Source organism: Indicator indicator, chromosome 28, assembly GCF_027791375.1.
Source record: "Indicator indicator isolate 239-I01 chromosome 28, UM_Iind_1.1, whole genome shotgun sequence".
Taxonomy (NCBI): Eukaryota; Metazoa; Chordata; class Aves; order Piciformes; family Indicatoridae; genus Indicator; species Indicator indicator.
The window spans coordinates 4,399,945-4,420,056 of record NC_072037.1 but is presented as its reverse complement, the minus strand read 5'-3'; the positions used below and the strand labels follow the sequence as shown (position 1 = coordinate 4,420,056).

At 48.6% G+C, this 20,112-nt stretch overlaps 1 protein-coding gene across 1 annotated transcript in view; it reads right to left on the bottom strand.

Annotated features, from left to right (window-relative positions):
* The window catches only part of PAPPA (pappalysin 1), a 195,133-nt gene that overhangs the window by 14,882 nt on the left and 160,139 nt on the right, over positions 1 to 20,112 (bottom strand). The window contains exons 16-20 of the mRNA XM_054393420.1: positions 18,850 to 19,060; positions 18,079 to 18,250; positions 13,120 to 13,267; positions 10,355 to 10,464; positions 2,449 to 2,520 (exon numbers count right to left, since the gene is read on the bottom strand). Of these exons, the coding sequence (XP_054249395.1) occupies positions 2,449 to 2,520; positions 10,355 to 10,464; positions 13,120 to 13,267; positions 18,079 to 18,250; positions 18,850 to 19,060 (713 nt within the window). The remainder of the gene's footprint in view (positions 1 to 2,448; positions 2,521 to 10,354; positions 10,465 to 13,119; positions 13,268 to 18,078; positions 18,251 to 18,849; positions 19,061 to 20,112) is intronic.

Sequence of the window (20,112 nt, the reverse complement as noted above, 5' to 3'; positions counted from 1 at the left end):
ACTTTGATTTGCCAATGCCCTTCCAATTTAATGAATATGCTAAGAGTTAAAAGGGAATGATTTACAAGTAGACAGAGAAATATTTTGATCCCAACCTGGTCATATTCAAAACTGAGAACTTTGCCCAAACTCCCAGGACATTTTGTAGGCTTCTCCATGCTTCCCTTGTATTGCCTGGCCATGCCTTGTCAAGAAAGTCTTGACTTTAATTTTCCATGCCTATGCCTGTACCCTACACCTGTGAACAGTGGAAAATCAGTAAAAGAAGCTTGTGGAATAATTTGCCTTTCACTGGCACAGAGTAGGCAAGGCAGTCCTTTGAGAGGAGAAGAATGAGACAAAGAGTGTCCCTTCTGATTTGGTACCAAAATCCTTCTTTGGGAGACTTGGGAGGTCTGGTTGAGGAAGGTGAGTTCTCTTCACACATATCTTAGTGCTCCTGCATTTTATGGAGGACTATACAGGCAGGCCAGAAAGACTTCTTTTTCTACTGAAACACCCAAAGAGAGTTGCTGGGAAGTGCAGGGCTGACTCCTCAGCCTCTGTTCCTGCCACTAGGGAGCGACAAGGAATCACCTTGCAGCAGCACTCAGGGTTCCCACGGATGCCAAGAACACAAAAGTGCCCCACTGACAGCCTCCAGGTCAGGGAATCCTCCCGAGTGCTAAGGACAGTGATACACCAGGGACTGGATCAGCCAAACGGCCATGTGTCATTGACCTACTGCCTTATTAATCCCTGTTTCCAGTCGTGAAAAGCACCTTGGTGAAGATGGCATTTCTCCTGCAATCCTCATGCCAGAGAACAAGCTCTGGCCCATCTGTGGATCCTGGAAGCATCATGCTCTAAAAATGGTGCTAGAGGCCATTATCAATTGTCTGAGCAAAGCCTTCTGAGATGATAGATTGTGATGTGGTGCAGTGACTCTGCTGAACGAACGATGAGAAGAAGAAAGTTCCTACTGATGGTGGAGGGGTCTGGCAATTAACAATGATGGAAGGGAAGATGATCCTGAGAAAAAGCATGTCTGTAATAATGACTTCTGGTAAATTATTACATCATTGCAAAGTTTGCCTCAGTAACAACTACCCTTAAACAGCAGGAGAATGGCTACCCAGTGGTGTATCAGCACCTGAATGGCATTTCTTAATGGCCATGGGATGTTATTTTAGCTCTCTGTGGAGAATAGGGCCGCCCAGCCAGCCTGCATGAATGCAATGTGTGAGATGGCTTCTGACATTCACAGCACTGACAGCAGAATGCTTTTCATTTAGGGAGCAACTAGACAGAAACTATTACATTGTTGGAGAGTTATTACCCTCTTGGGCCCGACATTTGTATGCGAAGGAAACCTGTCTTTCACTTCAAGACAAATCGCATGGCGCACAGCGATGTGGTCTAGAGCTTCGTGTCAGATTTAGGAATTCTGTGCCATGTTCTGCCACTCTGGGCAAATAACTTCACTGAGCTTGTAAAATTGGGTTACTGGGTGCTGAGAGCACAGTCAGTGCTGCAGAAAGTCAGGAGATGTGGGGGTCAAGACACAGCTTTCCCACTGCCCGTCCCTGTAAGCAAAGCAGCAGCTATTCCTCTGCCTATGAGCTGCCCCACTTCTAAAATGGGCATGAAGCTTCCCAGCCTAACAGAGGTTCCACAAGGATCAACTTGACATGGGTGAGTTACTCAGGGGCAAGTATGATGGAAACCACAGGAGCATCATGACCTAACCTAGAGAGAGGTGCTCCAGTCATGTTTAACCAGGAGAAGCACCTTGAGACTTCTCAGGCTTTTCAAAGGCTGTTTCCTGCAGAAACATCCTTCAAAATAATTGCTGTTTTCAGGTAACACACAAACTGTAAAAAAAGCGTCACAGCTGAAATGTAACTGTATTTTTCTGGTTCTTTTTTCTGGTTCAGATGGAGGTGCACAGCACAGGGATGTGTGCTTCATTACTGTCCAGCTGTGCTGTCTACCCAGTGATATCATTTCTGCCTTTGGCTTTCCTAAAGGTTATCTGAACGCACCGAAGCCCAAAGCCTAGCTGGCCTTGGGAAGAAGTGGCCCTCTAATAATATGTCAAAATCAAGGAAAAACAACTGAAAGTTTTTGCAAATTCCCAGAAATTCCCAGATCCTGGCAAAAATCTCATGGTCTACCAGTGTTGCTGAGCCACTTGATTAACTCCTGCGAGTGTCACCCAGCTGTTGGCTCTGTAAACCAAACAGTTTCACCAGTGAGTGTCAGAACTGATGCAGGTGATCCTGTTCTGCTTGATAGGACATTCAGGCCTGATGCAGGTGATCCCATTCTGCTTGATAGGACATTCAGGACCAAAGCCAGTTTGCCCAAATTGAACAACAGCATTTAGAGCCCACGTGACTGCAGTGAGTGCCACTAATGCATTTAGGAGGGCAAGCACAGACCACCTGAGTTCACACCAAAGCTCACCTCGCAGCCTTTGACACAATGGATGAGGGAAGGATGAGGGTACCACTTGAGTCCTGCCGTGCAGACAACGCTCTGGAGGGAAGAAGAAGAAGAAAAAAAAAAAACAAACCCAACAGGTTAAGACAAAGAAATCAGTGTACAGAAAGTCAGTGTGCTGACTCCTATGGCTCTCCTGTACTTAACCAATGAAGTTCAGTTCCTAACACCTCTTGTGTTCTCAGGGCCTGGCTGTCCTCCAGGTATTTACAAGAAGTGTTGGACTTCACACTTGCAATAACAGAACATTTGAGATTAAAATAATATTTAAGGTTCTCCTTAAATGTCATGTCCAATATTTCATTCATGGTGGGGGAACGTGGCAGGGAAAGGCAAAGGCACAGGTCCCCTGTCTTGGTCTTGAATAGGAGGGAAGAATTAATTCTAGGAATTAATTGAGGGATTTCTTTGTTGCTGTTAAACATTGTTCTCTTTTGCTACCCACCATATCTGTGCTTCTTCTCAGTTGCACCCTATGATAGGACAAGGGATAATAGATATAAACTACAGCACAGGAAGTTCCACCTCAGCATGAGGAGGAACTTCTTTACTGTGAAGGTCACATCAATGGAACAGGCTCCCCAGAGAGGTTGTGGAGTCTCCTTCTCTGGACACTTTCAAGACCCATCTGGATGCATTCCTGTGTGACCTATGCTAGCTTCTATGTTCCTGCTCTGGCAGGGGGGTTGGACTCAATCTTCAGACGTCCCTTCCAACCCCTAACATCCTGTGATGCTGTGAAGGTGAATTTCAGATACATTTTAACATTATCCTTTAGATCTTAAGTGGAAGTGTCTCCCACTACATGCCTTCAGAATAACCCCTAGGAAAGACAACACCACTTGCTGCATTATGTGAGCCTTATAATTTCTGTATGTATAACAAAGTCTGAAGTGTCTCCTTTGGGGCAACGGTGATGCCCAGCCTGCTCAGTGACGACACACCATTGGCAGGGACTGTCAAGTGCAGCCATTGTGCGCCTGTAGACACGTAAACTTAGATTTCAAGAGTGGATGAAAAGTTTGGCCCCTTGGTGGAGATGGTGGCTCAACACCATGGAGGGCTAGGAGGCAGGACTCCCACCCATTCACCAGGACATCAGGTGCAATGTTCACTTCAGGTTACTGTCCGCGGATGGAGCACTACAATGTTCATTTGGGCAAGGTGAACGCAGAGTTGCTCACCCAAAGCCAGGGTCGGGGTTGGCTGGAGGCCTGGGGAAGGAAGGGATTGACAGTGGGGACGGACTGCCGCACAAGCCATCCCTTGCCCGGTTTATCTGAGGGCTCATTTCACCCCTCTGCAGGGGAACCTCCGCGTGTTTTTACAGTTTCTGTCCCTTGAGGCTTACCTGCCGTGTGCTAGCAAAGGGACTTTTATACAATCTGACTGGGGCTGTTTATCTTTCCGATGCTCTCGGATTTTCCACCATTAGTCAAGCCCTGCCTGCCCCACCTGCCTCGCAACAGGGCCTGTCTGTGTGCAGAGCGGCGGCCGGGCGCGGCGGCAGGACGTTGTTTATCCCCCGGGAGGGAGGCTGCAAGGTGCGGGGGCCCTGTGGTGTCAGACCTTCCCCCAGCGCGCTCTTGACAGACAGCTGGAGATTTCCAGGCTGCTGCCTGCCACAAACGGCAAGAGATTTTCTTTCCCCCTCCCCTCTCTTCTGTTTACTGCACTTCAGAGGGAAAAGAAAGGAAGCTTTTCTAGGTTTCAAAATAAACAAGGCCAGCCAACAGATGAGGAGGGGGGAGTAGAAAGGAAGTGGTTCGAGAGTGCTTGAACTCAAGAATTAAACCAAAGTAGAACAACTCAGGAGTTTGCCTTCTGTATCCAAGGCCAGCCAGACAATCTGTAGAAGTGCACTTCCAAAGAGCATCTCACATTCCCCTGGGTGAGAAGCATCAATATTTACAAAACCTCTTGATATGTGTGAATGTGTGTGAGCATGTGGAGCTAACAAAAGGAGCCAAAGAGCTCTGAAGAAGGCTCTTAGGAAAGGGTGTTTGCAAGTGAGAGTTAATCCCTCATAGACGATGCACTGACCACTTTCCCAGCCGTCCCAGTATTAAAACCCCAGCACCTTCCCTTGGAGGAATGAATGGTAGGTGAAGTCTCTGCTAGGACAGTGTTCTCCTTGCAGCTCTTACTCAAGGTCATCCTCAGTCCCAAGGGCTGCACAACCTTGGGCTGGACATCCTCCAGAGACAGGGAACTTCCCAGGCATCTCTTCCTAGCATAGGAAAGGCAGTTCAGCTGGTGCTAGATTGATCACTGGGTCAGTGGGACGTTGGTGCTAGATTGATCACTGGGTCAGTGGGACGTTCCCATTGCTCAAGTGGCACCTGCCAACGGTTTAGTTCCAGTCAGTTCACCTTCTCCTTGGATACTACTTTGCTAGCAGAGACAATTAGAGCCATTCTACTTGAACCCTGCTAACATTCACAGAGCTGGAAGCAGCGTATGCTCAGGGCATGTTCCTAAGCCATGGTCCTGGTCCTTCTTGCTGTTTTTCCAGACCCTGAATTCTCACTACCCAGCCTGTCCATATCCTCAGGCTGCTGCTGTGGTGTGCACAGTGCAATGGGATGGGAGAATGTGTGGGCAGAGGCAAAGACTAGGTTGGAAAATTGAGAAATTTAGAATTATTTGGGTTGTTTGGCATAGTTTCTGCCTCTTGTGATCCAAACAGGCACATAAATGCCATAAGAATACAAAATGCTAGCATGGTGAGGGTTGGAAGGGACCTCTGGACACCATCTAGTTCACTGCCCTGCTAAAGCAACAGGTTGCCCAGGATCACAATGCTTAGGAGGGTTTGGAATCTCTCTCTGGAGAGAGACTTCACAACCTTTCTGGGCAGCTTGATCCAGGGCCCTTAGAGCAAAGATTTTCCTCATGTTCAGATGGAACCTCTCGGGTTCCTGTTTGTACCTGTTGGCCCTTGTCCTGTCACTGGGCACCACCGAAAAGAGTCTGGCCCCATCCTCTTGCCCCTGCCCTTCAGCTATTGATCAGCATTGAGAAGATCCTCTCTCAGGCTGCTCTTCTCCAGGCTAAACAGCCCCAGCTGCTTCATCCTTTCCTTACCTCCAAGATGCTCCAGTCCCCTCAGCATCTTCAAAGCCCTCCATAGCCACTCCCACCCTGTGGTACTGCATGGGGCAACTGAGATCAATGTATAAAAAGCAAGCAAGGAAGGGTAAAGGCAGCAAGCAAGGAAGGGTAGGGGCAGCACTGCTGTAAGACATGACCACGATCCCGACGGCATGGCAGGTGGACTCAGAAGGCCAACAAAGGATGTTGATGGAAAGACCACATCCGACTCGTGCCAGGCGGTGCACAGGGATAAAACCCATCTGGTGATGCCTCTGTGAGCCCCATCCCTTCCCTGTGCTGCCACGTGCCCCAAGCTGCTGCAGTGACATATGCTGCCCTCCCAGCTCCCCTCCTGCATTGGCTTCCACAGCACAGCTGTCCTCCTGCCCAGGCCACGCTGCACAGCCGGGTCTATTGACTTGGGTCCTATCCCCACCCCAGAAACGCCACATCTGCGGTTCAGTGGCTGTGACTCCATCTGCTGCCAAGGGAGAGGAAGCTGGGATGTGCTCCCACAGTAGGTAACAAAGAGCCAAGGAAGCAAATCGAGCTGTCATTTTCTCCTTGTGAGGGACAACCTAGTGCCGTGGTGGGACTAACACAATGACATCAACCATTTATGGGCTGTGGAGGGGATTATGTTTCCCCAAGGGAGGCCAGTGAAGATCTCTCCTCCACATTAGAGGAGTGATCAAGTGTCAAGTGTCCCCCACAGTTAAAGCCCAGGGACTGGCATCTACTGGTCTCAGCTAACTCCTCAGGCACTAAATGGACATGACAATTAACCATGGGCTTAACATGGCATTGGTGAGGGGATCAACCAGTGCTTCCAGGAGGAGGGAGACATGGCATGGGTGAAACATTTTACCACTTCATGACTCAGTTTCTCTGCCTGGAAAATAAGCCCCACACCCACCAAAAAGGGTAATGGGAAGGAAAGAAGAAAACTTCAAAGCTTCAATGAATAGAAGGAATACTTAAAGAGAATTCCCATTAATTACCTATGGACATTCACACTTCCAGGGCTTGCAATAGCTGTGGGAAAATACACTGGTGGCAGCAGAGCAGTGTTCAGGTGTGCAGAGGGGCCATGGCTACCCCAGCCCCACTGGTAGCTATCCCAGGCATGCACATGCTTGCACAGTATTCATAGAATCATAGAATTGTTTGGGTTGGAAAGGACCTTTAAAGGTCATCTAGTCCAAGTCCCATGCAAGGACATCCCCAACTAGACCAGGTTGCTCAGAGCCACATCAAGCCTGACCTTGAATGTCTCCAGGGATGGAGCCTCCACCACCTCCCTCGGCAACCTGTTCCAGCGATCCACCACCCTCATAGTAAAGAACTTTCTAATGCCCAATCTCAATCTACCCTGCTCTAGTTTGAAAGCATTGCTCCAATTCCTAGTGCTACATTCAGCTTTTTCCTGCTCAGCACAAAGGCAAGGACCTCCCATTCAGACAACCTAAGAAATTAGGTGCCTGCCCTGTGTCCCTGCAGTCAGTGGGAAATTGCTGTCAAGCTGTCTTCCTGAGGTATTTCACTTTTTTCTCTCTGCTACCCTCAGAGTCAGTCTTGGCAGCTCTATCTAGAGGTGTCTTCAACAGCTCACTGCCCCTTGCACACGCACGGGAAATGAGGGATGGTGGGAACAGGGATGGTTGCTCTGATCACAGACACACAGAAGATTCCAGGTGAATTGTTTTGTTTTGTTTTGCTTTTTTCCTGCTGAAAATACTGATCTGGAAGGCACTGCCAGCTTACACTGATTTCAACAAGCTGTTCCAGACCCAACAAAGCAGCTCAGCCTAAACCAGTCCTGAAGAACACAGTAATATTTAGACACTTTTCAACATGAGTTATCTGTTGTTGTTGCTCTTTTGAGAGGATGTTTAATTTCTAGGGTTGTAGGGTTTGTTTTTGTTTGGTTGGGTTTTCTTTTTCCATTTTCATTAAAGTTTAAAAAACATCCTTGGAGATGAAACTCTCCATTAGGTTCAAACCAACACGTTTTCCGCATTTTTTTTTTTGCTTCACCAACAGTCGTAACAACACCACCAAAGTCATTTTGATTAGGAGAAAACTTTTTTTTCTTTGTAATTCTCAATGTGACAGAACTCCCAGCGAACCGAAAAAAAATCAAGTGCTTTGCACAGCTCTGCTCTAAACAACCCCCAGAGGAGGGTGGTTCCCTCTTCCCACTGTGCTTCTGTAACAGCTGTTGCTTGAGCAGCTACAAACAAATATATGTGGGTTGGTTTTTTGAGTTTGGTTTTGCTCTTCTTTTTTTTTTTTTTTTTCTCCTTGCTGGCTCTCCGTATCTTTTATCAGTGCCTGTCCTCTCCAAGGTAGGCTCCAGAGATCTGTCCTGCCTTTATCTGCTTCTCATACTGTGCTCATTTGTACACTACTTGTGCCTGGAATTAAGTAACTATAAGTGTTTCCTTTGCGTCATTCAAGTACTTTGAGATCCACAAAGACTCGCCGTGTAAATGCAACCAGCTGCTCCCTTTCCCCGTATGGCACAGCAGCAAGCTGTCACTGACCATAAACAGAGACACTTATTATTAATGATACACAGCACATTGCCATGGGGACCTTCCCCTGAGGCATTCCCAGTCCCATCTCTCCAGGGTCTCCCTGTTCCCACCAGCAGCAGCATTGCCCCCAGTGGCACCCCACGAGGCACGGCTCCCTGGGGCTGACATCCCCTTATCTGGAGAGTTGAATAAGATGGATGTTTCACAGCTACCAAAAACACCCCCTCCAGCATGTCTTAGCATCCTCCTGCTGGCCTCCTAAAGACTGCCCTGATCTCCCAACACAAGTTTTCAAGCCCAAATTTCACTCTCCAGTTACAAAGTGTTTGTGGGGTCAAACATATCTGCTCACAGCTGAAAGCTCTTGCAAGATCCTCACCACTGGGGTGAAAAAAAAAAAAAAGGTCTTATTTACCACTGCACTCTTGGAAACCAAGATTTCCCCTCCATCCTTCACTTCCCTCATCTCCCCCTTTACTACCCTGTTTTCCCTGCTGCCTAATGAGCCCTCCAGAGACCTGCAGGTATAAAACTCGTTACAGCTCCCTCTGCGTACCTACATCAATAAAAGAAGGAGCACAGCAGAGGACGGGAGGGAAGCTGTCACTTTATTTCACCATGAATTACAAAACCACTTTAAAGCTGAGCACTCAGGAAAGGGCCAGTGAGAAATTGTCCCTAATACAGAGATAGGGCTTTTCTTTATGTCTCATGCCAGAAACTTGGCAAAGCCAAGGCTTAGGCGGTAATATAATCTTGGCATCTGGAGTGAATGGGAAGCTGGGAAGGACACTGTGGGCTGGTCCATATTTTGTGGACATAGATTCCCCACCCTTTCCCAGGATTTATTCTATTGCTTCATGTATTACAGGGAAGTGTAAAGTGGTGAAGATTTTTGGAGCAGCTCTCTATCCACAGCCAGGCCAGACTGCAAGAATCTCAAACCCTTGGTATACATTTAGGCATGTAGAGAATCAAATAGACTGTTAAAGCTGCTCAGGACATGCTGGAGCTGTGTTGGCTGCTTGTTCTCCTCCTAAATGGAGTTCAAGTGTGTAAAACAGACTCCAGCAAAGCTAGAGCCAAGTATGTAAAAGGTAGCAGTGTTTGTACCAGCTCCACCAGCAACCTGCACCCTGATGACGTGTGGTGTGCCAGCATCTTCCAACATAGAATCACAGAATAGTTTCAGTTGGAAAAAACCTTGAAGATCGAGTCCAATCCTCAACCTAACACCACCATGGCAATTAAACCACCTCCTGAAATGCACCAGATCAACATCTACCCCTGCAGAAACACTGCACAAGGACCTGGTTACACATGTTTTGTTATTCCTAGGCAGGAGGAGACATCTGTGCAGCCATCTAAGCATGAGGGGTTTCCGAAAGAGGTAAATGAGTGTGTTTCCCACTGGTATCCAAGTGTTTTCTATTGGCATCCAAGTGTTTCCCACTAGTATCCAAGTGTTTCCTATTGGCATCCAAGTGTTTCCCACTAGTATCCAAGTGTTTCTCACTGGTATCCAACCATAGGCATGAAACACAGCAGCTATGTGCTGCGAGCGGCACATGTGTGCAGGGGTGAGGGCACATGCAAGGTGCTGCACATGGGTAGGCATGTCTCCATCAGGGCTGGAGAACACCCAGGACGGAGTGCTATGAGTGGTTAATGCTGGCTGTGTGTTTGCAGCAGGCAGGAGGAAGAAGTGGTGACCTCTGGAAGGGGCTGTGCTGAGCTGGCATCTCTCACATGCGGGCAAAGGGGCGAGGGGAGGACTCAGCCAGTTCTGCTCGTTTGGGAAATGAAATACCCTCTGTATCAGCTTCTTTTCTCATCCAAAAGCAGTGTAGAAAAATCCAGCCCTGACACCCGAAGAATGTAAAACACTGAACAGGAGGAAGAAAATAAAACCTGGCCAGTGCCCTTTCCCTCACTGTCTGTCACATCTTCCTAAGTAACTAACCAGATCAGACCCACTCAGGGCAGGGTGGATCTGAACACACTCATCTGGGGCATTTACCTTGAACTGACTTTCACAGACAGAAAGACACTCACTTGGAGAGAAAGTCACCACAATACCAGAACATGCAAAGAGACCATAAAAATCAGGAATTCTCTTCTAAAGGGCAGAACTCCTTATGTAGCCCCTCACTGAACAGAGCAGGGGTAAGGCTGTTCACTCACTGCACATAAGGACACAGGGGACACAGTCAGTGAACTCTTCAGGCACTGACCTTCACTCTCTGAGGGTTCATCCAGTGCTGGATGTCTTGCACAGTCTCATTGATGCGCAGGAGGATGGGCTCGTGACTGTGATCCAGACATGAGGTGGTACACTCCTTGCCTGCACGGAACACAGAGAGGATAAAGCTAAAGGATAAAGCAAGCAGCTCTGACCCTTTCAGCATCCTTCCAGCTGAAGGACAGGATTAGGTCTCGTTTTTCCTAAATTGCAATTAGCAGTCAAGCATAACTATCACATATCTTCTAGGCACACATGAACTGCTGAGTACAACCCTGCGTCTCAGCAGGAGCTGGTGGGGGTGGCAGATATTCCAGGGCCTTTTTGTGCCAGCTGCATTTCCAGGTATTTCTCTGGCTATTAACTCCAAGAAGGGGGTCAGGTTTTGTACTTTCAGATCACCGAGAAAATGTGAAGGTTTCCCTATTTCAAGTCCTCTTTCAAGCAAGAGCACTGATTAAGCATGGGCTGTCGAATTCATCTTACCTATGACACGGCCAAAACCTACCGTTTGATCTGCCACATTTACAGACATTCGATAATAATCTTTTGGAGGGTGACCAAGACTAATGATATTGCAGACAAGCTATCACCTAAGTCCCACAGCCCACACGAAGTACACAGAGAGGTAATGATGGCTTTGTTCACACATAAACCTGCTTTTTCTCTGATTAACTGTCCTGCCCAGTGGGAATCCTGTCCTTTCTTTATTAAAACATGCTGTGCTACTCTGCAGCAATATCCCAGAGCCATGTAGTGACACAACCGTAAGCCCCAGTGTGTTGAACCATTACCATTTCCCCCCTGGAAAATCACTCTTGAATGGCACAGCTGCTGCAAACATGTCATTAGGATTTCTGCACTCCAGTCAGCACTGGGGGAGGAATTAATCTCTGCACTGGTTTGGAGAGCTTGAACCTTTGGCTCAACACACACCTCAGCCTGGAAGGGCAGATTAGGTGTCTGAGGAACTACCAAAGGTGTGTGGGATTCATAGTGACCATGACTGGATGCTATTATTTTCCCCACCTGCTTCTGCCTTCCAACATCCCACATGGAGGAGCCAGCAGGAGCAAAGCAGACCTGAGGTGCTGAGCCAGCAAGACAGGGAGAGCCTGGGGTTCATTCTGCTTTCCTGCTACACATGGCAGTGGCTCCACAGACCTGCTGGGTGAGGCACATTGACACCAGCCCCACTGTGAGTGAATGGCAGGAGAGCTCCTTCTCAGAAGGACAGCAATCAGGCTTCTAAAAACACTAAGAAGAGAAGAAAACCCCAACAACCTGATCCTGAAAGATGGTGCTGGGTGAGCCTAACAAAGTGTGTGGTATGTCTCCATCTGCTGAGGATAAGAGCCAACGGCTGCTGTGCCCTCACCGAGATCTTCCTCCCTCTCTGGCAAAAGCCACATTCTTATGGAGGATCTGAGCCATGAGTTCCTCACCTCCACGATGGCTGTGTGGTCCCATCCCAGAAACAGTCCCATCAGACCTTACATCTGGGATCAACACCTGCTGACAGTCATCCTGGGAGAGGACCATGGGCTGGCAGGCCCCTAATATATGGACAGCTGCAGACCCTCCTGCTTCCAGCACTGAGATGCTCCTCTCCAAACCAGGAGCTGGTGTTCCTCTCCTTGCTAAGCCCTGGTTGGGCCAGGAGGTAACCTCTCTTCAAGGATAAAACTCCTTGCCACAATAAGAGTCGCTGCAGCCTGCTCGCCTCTCACTCTCCACCACACTGTTCACACTTAGGGGAAGGAGAGGGTGGGAATTGTTTTGATATATGATCTGTAATTGGCATCATTACAGAGCAGTGATCTCATCCAGGTCGTGTTCTCCTCCCCGGGGAGGGAACACAAGGAGGCTCGTGGTCCCTCGCATGGCTGCGATATAATGAGGGAGCTGCGCAAGGAGGAAATTTCTCCAAGTTCAAAGGGACGGGTGAAGGGAGGAGGGGGCTGGCAGGGCCTGGGAGGGGGGCTGCAGGAAGGGGCCTCACAGGTCTGTGTGGGCTGTAGCCAGTCAAGCTCCTGCTACAGCCCTTGCAGCAGGGAGACCTCAAAAACAGGGTCTGAAAACACCGCATAGAGTGGACAACTCAGTGTGTAGTCTGTCCCTCCTCCTGCCTGGGTGACAAGAAACAAAGCTGAGTGCAGGCAGTCATCATCCCTTGCAGAGTGACCAGGCAGGCCAGAAAGAAGAGGGAAAGAAGATCCTTACAACATCTCTTAAACATCTGTCATACCCAAGGTGATGCTCAGTTGTCTCATGTTCCTTCTGGAGAGATCTGAATTATCCTGGTGCTGTGCTTCCCTGCCAGCATCCTGCCTTTCAGCTTCTGAAGTGTGTGTGTGTGTGACAAAGTGCAAGAGCAAACACAGGTACGATTTCTCTCTGTATTTGGAGGTATGGATATGTCTCTGGAGCAGTCTGGTTTGCTGTCTGCCCTTTAAAACCAGCTGGCCAAGACAAGACACAATGAAACTGGAAGTGCAGCGAGGAGCAGGCAGTCAGAGCATGTTAGATGATGCCTCTCAAAGCTTCGTGTTTCCTGAAAGCAGTTCCCTGAAAAGCCTCCTGCATGAGCCTCGCACTCAGGCAAACAGGTCTATAGGAGAAGGTGACTTCAAGGACTGCAGGCTTCTTCCCTCCTCCCTCTCATTCCCATCCTTTCCCTCATCTCCTGTCCCACTGCTCCCCATTCCCTCCCAAGCTGCACTCCCACGGCAGATGCCCAGGCTGATGCCCACACACCTATTCCGTAGCCGCCGGCGCACTGCAGCTTCAGGTGGCTGTTGAGCTGTGTGGGCAGCGTGCACTGACCCTGCATCTCCCGGCAGAGGTGAAAGGAGCCGCTCCAGGTGCCATCCTTCCTGCACTGAATCACATTGCTGCCTCGGCCCTGGGAATGACAGCAGCAGAGAAGGAGGATGGTCACCAAAACAACAGCAAGGACAGCCTGAGAAGTGAGAAGTGGGCAGAGCTGTGCTGGGAGTAAAGCTCTTCTAGAGCTGGAGGAGCCCCAGTCAGGACTGCCAGCCCCAGTTGGGACTGCCAGCCCTGGCTGGGGCTGCCAACCCTGGTTGGGACTGGAACCCTGGCTGGGAATGTCAGCCCTAGCTGGGGTTGCTAGCCCTGGTTGGGACTGCCAGCCCTGGCTGGGGTTGCTAGCCCTGGTTGGGACTGCCAGGCCTGGCTGGGACTGGAACCCTGGCTGGGAATGCCAGCCCTGGCTGGGGTTGCTAGCCCTGGTTGGGACTGCCAGGGCTGGCTGGGGTTGCTATCCCTGGTTAGGACTGCCAGGCCTGGCTGGGGTTGCTAGCCCTGGTTGGGACTGCCAGGCCTGGCTGGGGTTGCTAGCCCTGGTGGGGACTGCCAGCCCTGGCTGAGGTTGCTAGCCCTGGTGGGGACTGCCAGCCCTGGCTGGGGTTGCTAGCCCTGGTGGAGACTGCCAGCCCTGGCTGGGACTGCCAGTGCTGGGGAGCAAGAAGGAGTTTTCTTCTGAAGAGTAATAAAAGAAAAGACAACCTGCAATGCACACAAACACACACACATGCCTCTTCTGTGCAAGGCAGTGGCTTTTTGAGGCCCTTGGAAGTTCTCTACCTCAAACCAGACCCCCTCCAGTAGCAATGAAGGTGCTTTCACCCCATTTGCCTTCTTTGTTGTTGTGGAGAGGTTTGCATTGTGTGCAGACAACCTTTTCCCTCATCCCATTTTCTAACTAGTTGCATCATCTTTGTCTCAAAAAAGAGAGAATCCCCAATGGCTGTCTGAAGGAGGAAGGAAAACAGGACATGAGCAGGGATGCTTAGCAGGGCAGAACGTGCTCTTTGGAGCTTGGCTGCCTTGAGTGACAGCAAGTGAAGAGGCTGAGACAGGCATGCACAGAGGCAGGTGGAAAGGAGAAAAAAAACCCTCTGGTGTGGGAATGGGCAAGGAATAGAATATGACATTCCTCTTATAGAAGAGGTTCTCTGTATGATGTTGGAGAATGAATACCAAAGTCCGAGGGGAAATATCATGCCCTTTAGGAACAACAAAGGAGTGCACAGGCAATCTTTTGTCAGATCTATCCTCATGGCATCGGGGATTTCTGCACAAGCTGTTCTGCAGGATCTGTGAGCCTAACTACCATGGGGTAATGTGGGACATTCAACAGGAGGGTGGCTAGGGTGGCTGGGCTCCAAATCTCCAATGGGGACCACACTGGGTGGGAGAACCATGAAGGATCTCTGGTTCTCCTCACCAGTTTTATATTCCAAGCATGCTGCCTGCCATCTAACCCACCCTGCTCTTGGGCACTGTGATGGTTATCACTGGGGATCCTTTAATGTGCTGGCTATGCTGGGACTCTAGCAGAGCTGCTGAACTTTCCTCAGGAGCTCTTCTTCATGACCCACACCAGCTGTAGTACAGGGATTGTTACTGTGAGGATGGTAAGACACTGGAATGGGTTGCTCAGAGAACTTGTGGATGTCTCATCCCTGGAAATATTTAAGACCAGGCTGGATGAGGTTTGAGCAACCAGGTCTACTGGGGGGTGTCCCTTCCTGTGGCAGTGAGGGTGGAACTGGATGATCCTTAAGGTCCCTTCCAACTCAAGCCCTTCTATGATTCACACAAGCCCCTGTTACTGGTGTGGAAGACTGTGCAGACTTTTGTGTTAGTCTTGTCCTTAATATCCTAACGCTTTTTTTTGCTCAGCTTGGTGGATGAACACAACATTTAGTGAGATGTGAAGTGGTCGTATCAGCAGACTACTGCGTGGGACCTGCTTCCCCTTCTCTAGACATCTGGCCATTGCCAGAAGTAATAAGGAAATCATATGAAAGGATAATGGACCAGATGGACTCAGAGTGTGATCCAGCTTGGTGACTCTCACCTAAGGGCCAGTTTGGCAGAGACTGATTCATTTAGATCTGACTGTTCATATGATTTGTGCACAATACTCAGAGATGGAAGACCCTTGCTCTGGGTGCCAGGGGAGGTGCTGGCTCAAATGACCATCCTGTTCCTGGTGATTAAGAGATGCCATATGTACAGCTGAGTAATGATCCTTCAGCCCAGTGACAGACTCAGGAAGGGATGGCTAAGTGATAATTGAGCACAATTTGCTGGTTTAGCAACTGTGGTGCACTTCCACGGCAATTTGCATGCCAGGGTTCAGGCATGATTATTAAAGGTGAGCCATGAAACCTGATTTATGTTCCTGGAGCTGGCTGTGCTTAAGGATACTATTGCACTGTTTTTGCAACATACTCAGAGATCCCAGGATATCCATTGCTATAGTAACATACTGTCCATCACTCCCTGACCTGCAAAATCTCTTGTGAAAATCCCTGCTGGGTTTCTTGCTTGGATGCAACGTGCATTATCACCTTATATAGCTGAGAGAGACTTAGTGGGGTTTAATCCTTAAATAATTAACACCTCTCAAGTGGTTCTGGCTTGTGCCAGGAGTCCTCCCTCTTTTTCTGCAGTCTATTTTCTGGGATACTTGGAAATACCTTTCTCTGCAAATCTCTTTCTCAAGATGTTATCTGCTGCTTTGCTCAAGGTGCTTTTGCAGCTCAACAGTCACTGCATTCTTCTTTACAGAGAATGGAGACATAGCTGTATCTCTCACTTCCCAGAACTCACTTCATTATTGCTGTAACCCTGACTCCCCTGCTTGTACCTCTTCACATCCAGCTCATCTAAAAACAAACAAGCCCACTACACCAGTTGTCATTACTCTGATGGCCCCAGTTTCCTGGCACTTGCAGCAATGGTACATACCTCCAGAAACACTGATCACTCTGAGCAAGAGCTTAAAGAGTGTTGTAGAATAGTTTTGGTTGGAAGAGACCTTTAAGATCATCAAGTTCAACCCAGCACTGCCAGGTCACCACCAAACCATGTCCCTCAGCATCACATCTAAACATCTCCAGGGATGGGGACTCTACCACTGCCCTGCACAGCCTGTTCCAGAGCTTACCAACACTTCTAAGGAAGGCATTTTTCCTAACATCCGAACTCAACCTGCCTTGGCACAACTTGAGGCTGATTTTTCTTGTCCTATCACTTGTTCCTTGGGAGGAGAGACTCCTTTCAGGGAGTTGTAGAGAGTGAGATCTGCCCTGAGCCTCCTTTTCTCCAGACTGAACAAGTTCCATGAGCCACTCCTCAGAAGACCTGTTCTCCAGACTCTTCACCAGCTTTGTTGGTAGATGCACAAAACCACAGCTACCTTCTCCCAGAGCTCCCACATGAACTGCACCCACACATGCAACTTCTCATTTCACAAGGCTCATCACCTCACCTAAGAGGAAACCTTTTCCTGGTGCCTGGATGAGGCTCTGCCTGTTGCCCCTATGAAGAGGCCTGGCCAGCCTGGCAGGGAATGAGGGAGCAATTGGCTTTTAACATTTGGAGCAGATATCAGAGGTGTCTCAGACCACTGGCCCTAGATGCAGGGTTGATGCCTTTTTAATATATCTTGAGAATCTGGAATGATATTAAAAGGCCTTCAAGAGAGCACTCCCTGCACCCTGCAGTGTGTGTGGTAGCAGCAGCATCTACATCCCCACTTTCTCTTCCCAGAAGTACTAAGCAGCAGCACTTCTGGGAGAAGTTACTTATTCCACAAACTACAATTACCTCTAGTGAGGAAAACTAAACATTGCAAACAAGATACTACAGGCTAGATCTTCTCCTATCAGTGAACAGAGCTCCTAGGAAGTCAAAGGCAACATGCTGATTTCTGCTAGGTTAGGATCTGACCCCTAGTGTCAAAAGATACCTTCACAGCCAGACAGCCAGGAAAGCTTAAAGACCATTCACCTGAACAGTTGTAATGTTGCAATGCCCCAAAGTGAAATTATTGTATGGCACACATACATAGAAAGCACAGGACAGAAAAGGAAGGTAACATGGAATGAACCAACAGGACAAGGGCAGGTAACTCACACCCTGCATACTTCCCTTCATCATTCCTCACTTTCTAGCTAGATCATAGAGCCAATGAGGCAGAATTTTTGGCTACTTATTGTCTGGAAACTTACGGCTAGACCTCAGTGGGTAATAGTACTATTGTTGCTGTCATAGGAATAACATTTCCAGGCTGTTCATAGTAGCTTTCCTCCTCTGCTTCACTTGAGTGTTATCTTCTCCATCCCTCTGCCTCTGGTCTCAGAAACACTCAGTGGCATTCGGCCTCTCCGAGATCATAGAATCATAGAATTGTTAGGGTTGGAAGGGACCTCAAAGATCATCCACTTCCAATCCCCCTGCCACAGGTGGGGACACCTCACACTACATCAGGTTGCTCACAGCCACATCCAGCCTGGCCATAAAACCCTCCAAGGATGAGGCTTCTACCACCTCCCTGAGCAACCTGTTCCAGTGTCTCACCACCCTCATGGGGAAGAATATCTTCCTAACATCCAATCTAAGACTACCCATTTCTACTTTTCTTCCATTCCTCCTAGTCCTATCCTTACCTGACACCCTAAAAAGTACCTCCCCAGCTTTCTTGTAGCCCCCTTAAGATACTGGAAGGTCTCCTTGGAGCCTTCTCTTCTCCAGACTGAACACCCCAACTCTCTCAGTCTGTCTTCATAGGAGAGGTGCTCCAGCCCTCTGACCATCCTCGTGGCCCTTCTCTGGATCAGGGTCCTTAGGGAAATATATCTAGCACGGGCTGAGATGATTTGGATAAGAGAGACTCACCGACTGGCTGTCATCATCTTCACACTTGATGCGGCACTCACTGTTGAACTGGAAGCCATTGGAGCATTGGTAGAGGCCATGGAACTTGGAGGGTGGAGGGTCGCAGGTAACAGGCACACAAGCGCCCGGCAGCCACGTGCCGTCCTGCGTGCACTGGATCTTAAAGGCTCTCCTTTTTGTGCAGGAAAGAACAAGACTGTTTAGTGAGTGGCTGAGTCAGCCAAGAGCCTCTAAAACCCCTGAGCTCTTGCTAGCAGGTTGCAGGGGAAGGGTGTGCTTCGGCTTTTAACACTTGGGGAACAAGTTGTGAATCTGCGTCATGAGGTCTCTGAGCAAAAATAATGATTATTTGCAAAGCCAACACTGAGCTGCCCAGCCTAAACTTCTCTTCTGGCCTTGGACACATCTCCCAAGAACTCTGCTTCCCAGGCTTGTGGGCTGTGGTTGGTTTGAAGTGGGTTTGTGCAGAGTCAGAAGTATATGATAGCACTAACCCTTTCCTGCAGAGTTTCAAAGGGGACTCCCCAGGCTGCATATCAAAGGGGTATTTCTGAGGCAAGGTCTGGTTCTGAGCATTTTCAAAGAAGCCTAAGTGAGCTAAAGGTGCCTAAATCCCCTTGAAACTGCACAGCCATCTGCATGAAGGAATTGCTCAGTGATATTCCTCACAGCACATAGAGTCCATTATAAACAGCCCATCCCTTTCCCAGAATCATTTTAACTCCTGGCTCTCTGAATCACACTGACTCATAGCAGCACACTTTCACGTACTTCCTTGCTTTTCTGGAGGATCCAGGGACATGGTAACCTGGCTTGCATTTGTACTTGCAGAAGGAGCCCACTTTGTGCTTATCTTCTCGGCAGCGAGTAGTCTGGAGATCTGCATTGGGGACGACGGAAGGTGCTCGACACATCAGCTCACACAGGGCCTCTGGGAAGGACCACAGCCCATCCTCCATGCAGGTCAAGTTGCTGTTGTTTCCTGGTCAGAACAGTGAGCAAAGTTAACAATGTTCAGCAGGGCTGTTTTTCTTGAAATGCCATTGAACCCAGCATATACCAAACCCCACCTCAGCTGGTTTGACAAATTCAGCTGGGCACGTCCTATGGATTTTCTCTTTCTAGATGATGGCATTCAATCATTAAAGACTCTGTTTTCAGCTGACAGGCAGACAGTGCTTATTTCAGGAGATGCTAGAGCACTGGCTTTGTAATCTTTTGTGTTTCTCTTCCTTAGTTTGTTGTTCTCCGAAAGGAAGCTTGCTTCATACATCAACCCTCTCCCCTCCAAAGCCATGGCATTAACAGAGGCTTTGGTGCCATTACATTCTTCACTCTGTTTCTGTGCTCTATCTCTTCCCTGAATCTGTCCTTTTTATTTCAATTTGGAGCCTTTTGGAGCAGCATCTGTTAGTATTAGAGTCACTACTCCAGCACAATGAGGAGCCATTCTCAGCTGGGGACTCTCAGTCCTTGGGGACTACTGTGATAAATACAATTCATAATACTCATTAGAGACTCCTTTTTCTCAGGAAGCTTTCTTGGCCAGCACCTCAAAGGTAAAAGGTGCAGTAGATCTATTTGCTTCTGCTATGACCTACTTGATTTCAGAAGGTTAAGCTAAAAGTAGCCTAGTCTCAGTGTATTTTACATTCTTTGTTATTTTATACTGTATGTTGAAAAGGAATAAGCTTTTCCTAAGAAACAAAGCACAGCTGTGAGCCACTAACCCTTCAAAAATCCCTAATACTCCATTGAAATCCCCCAGCATTGCTGCAGGAACTCTTCTCAACCCACAAGGCATATTTTCAACAGCCAGCCAACCTCGGAGTTATCCAAAATAATACTGACAAACTACTAACCCCAGAGCGATGCCATCTCTTAGAGAGGGAAGGAAGAAAGCCAGGGCATGAGGCTGGAATTCAAAAATGAAGAAAACAAAAAGCTCTGGAGGGCTCAGGAAGGTATGTGGAGGAGCCCTCCTGCCCTACCCACAAAGATAAGAGAAGCCACATTAAATCAGCCCTGGTTTTC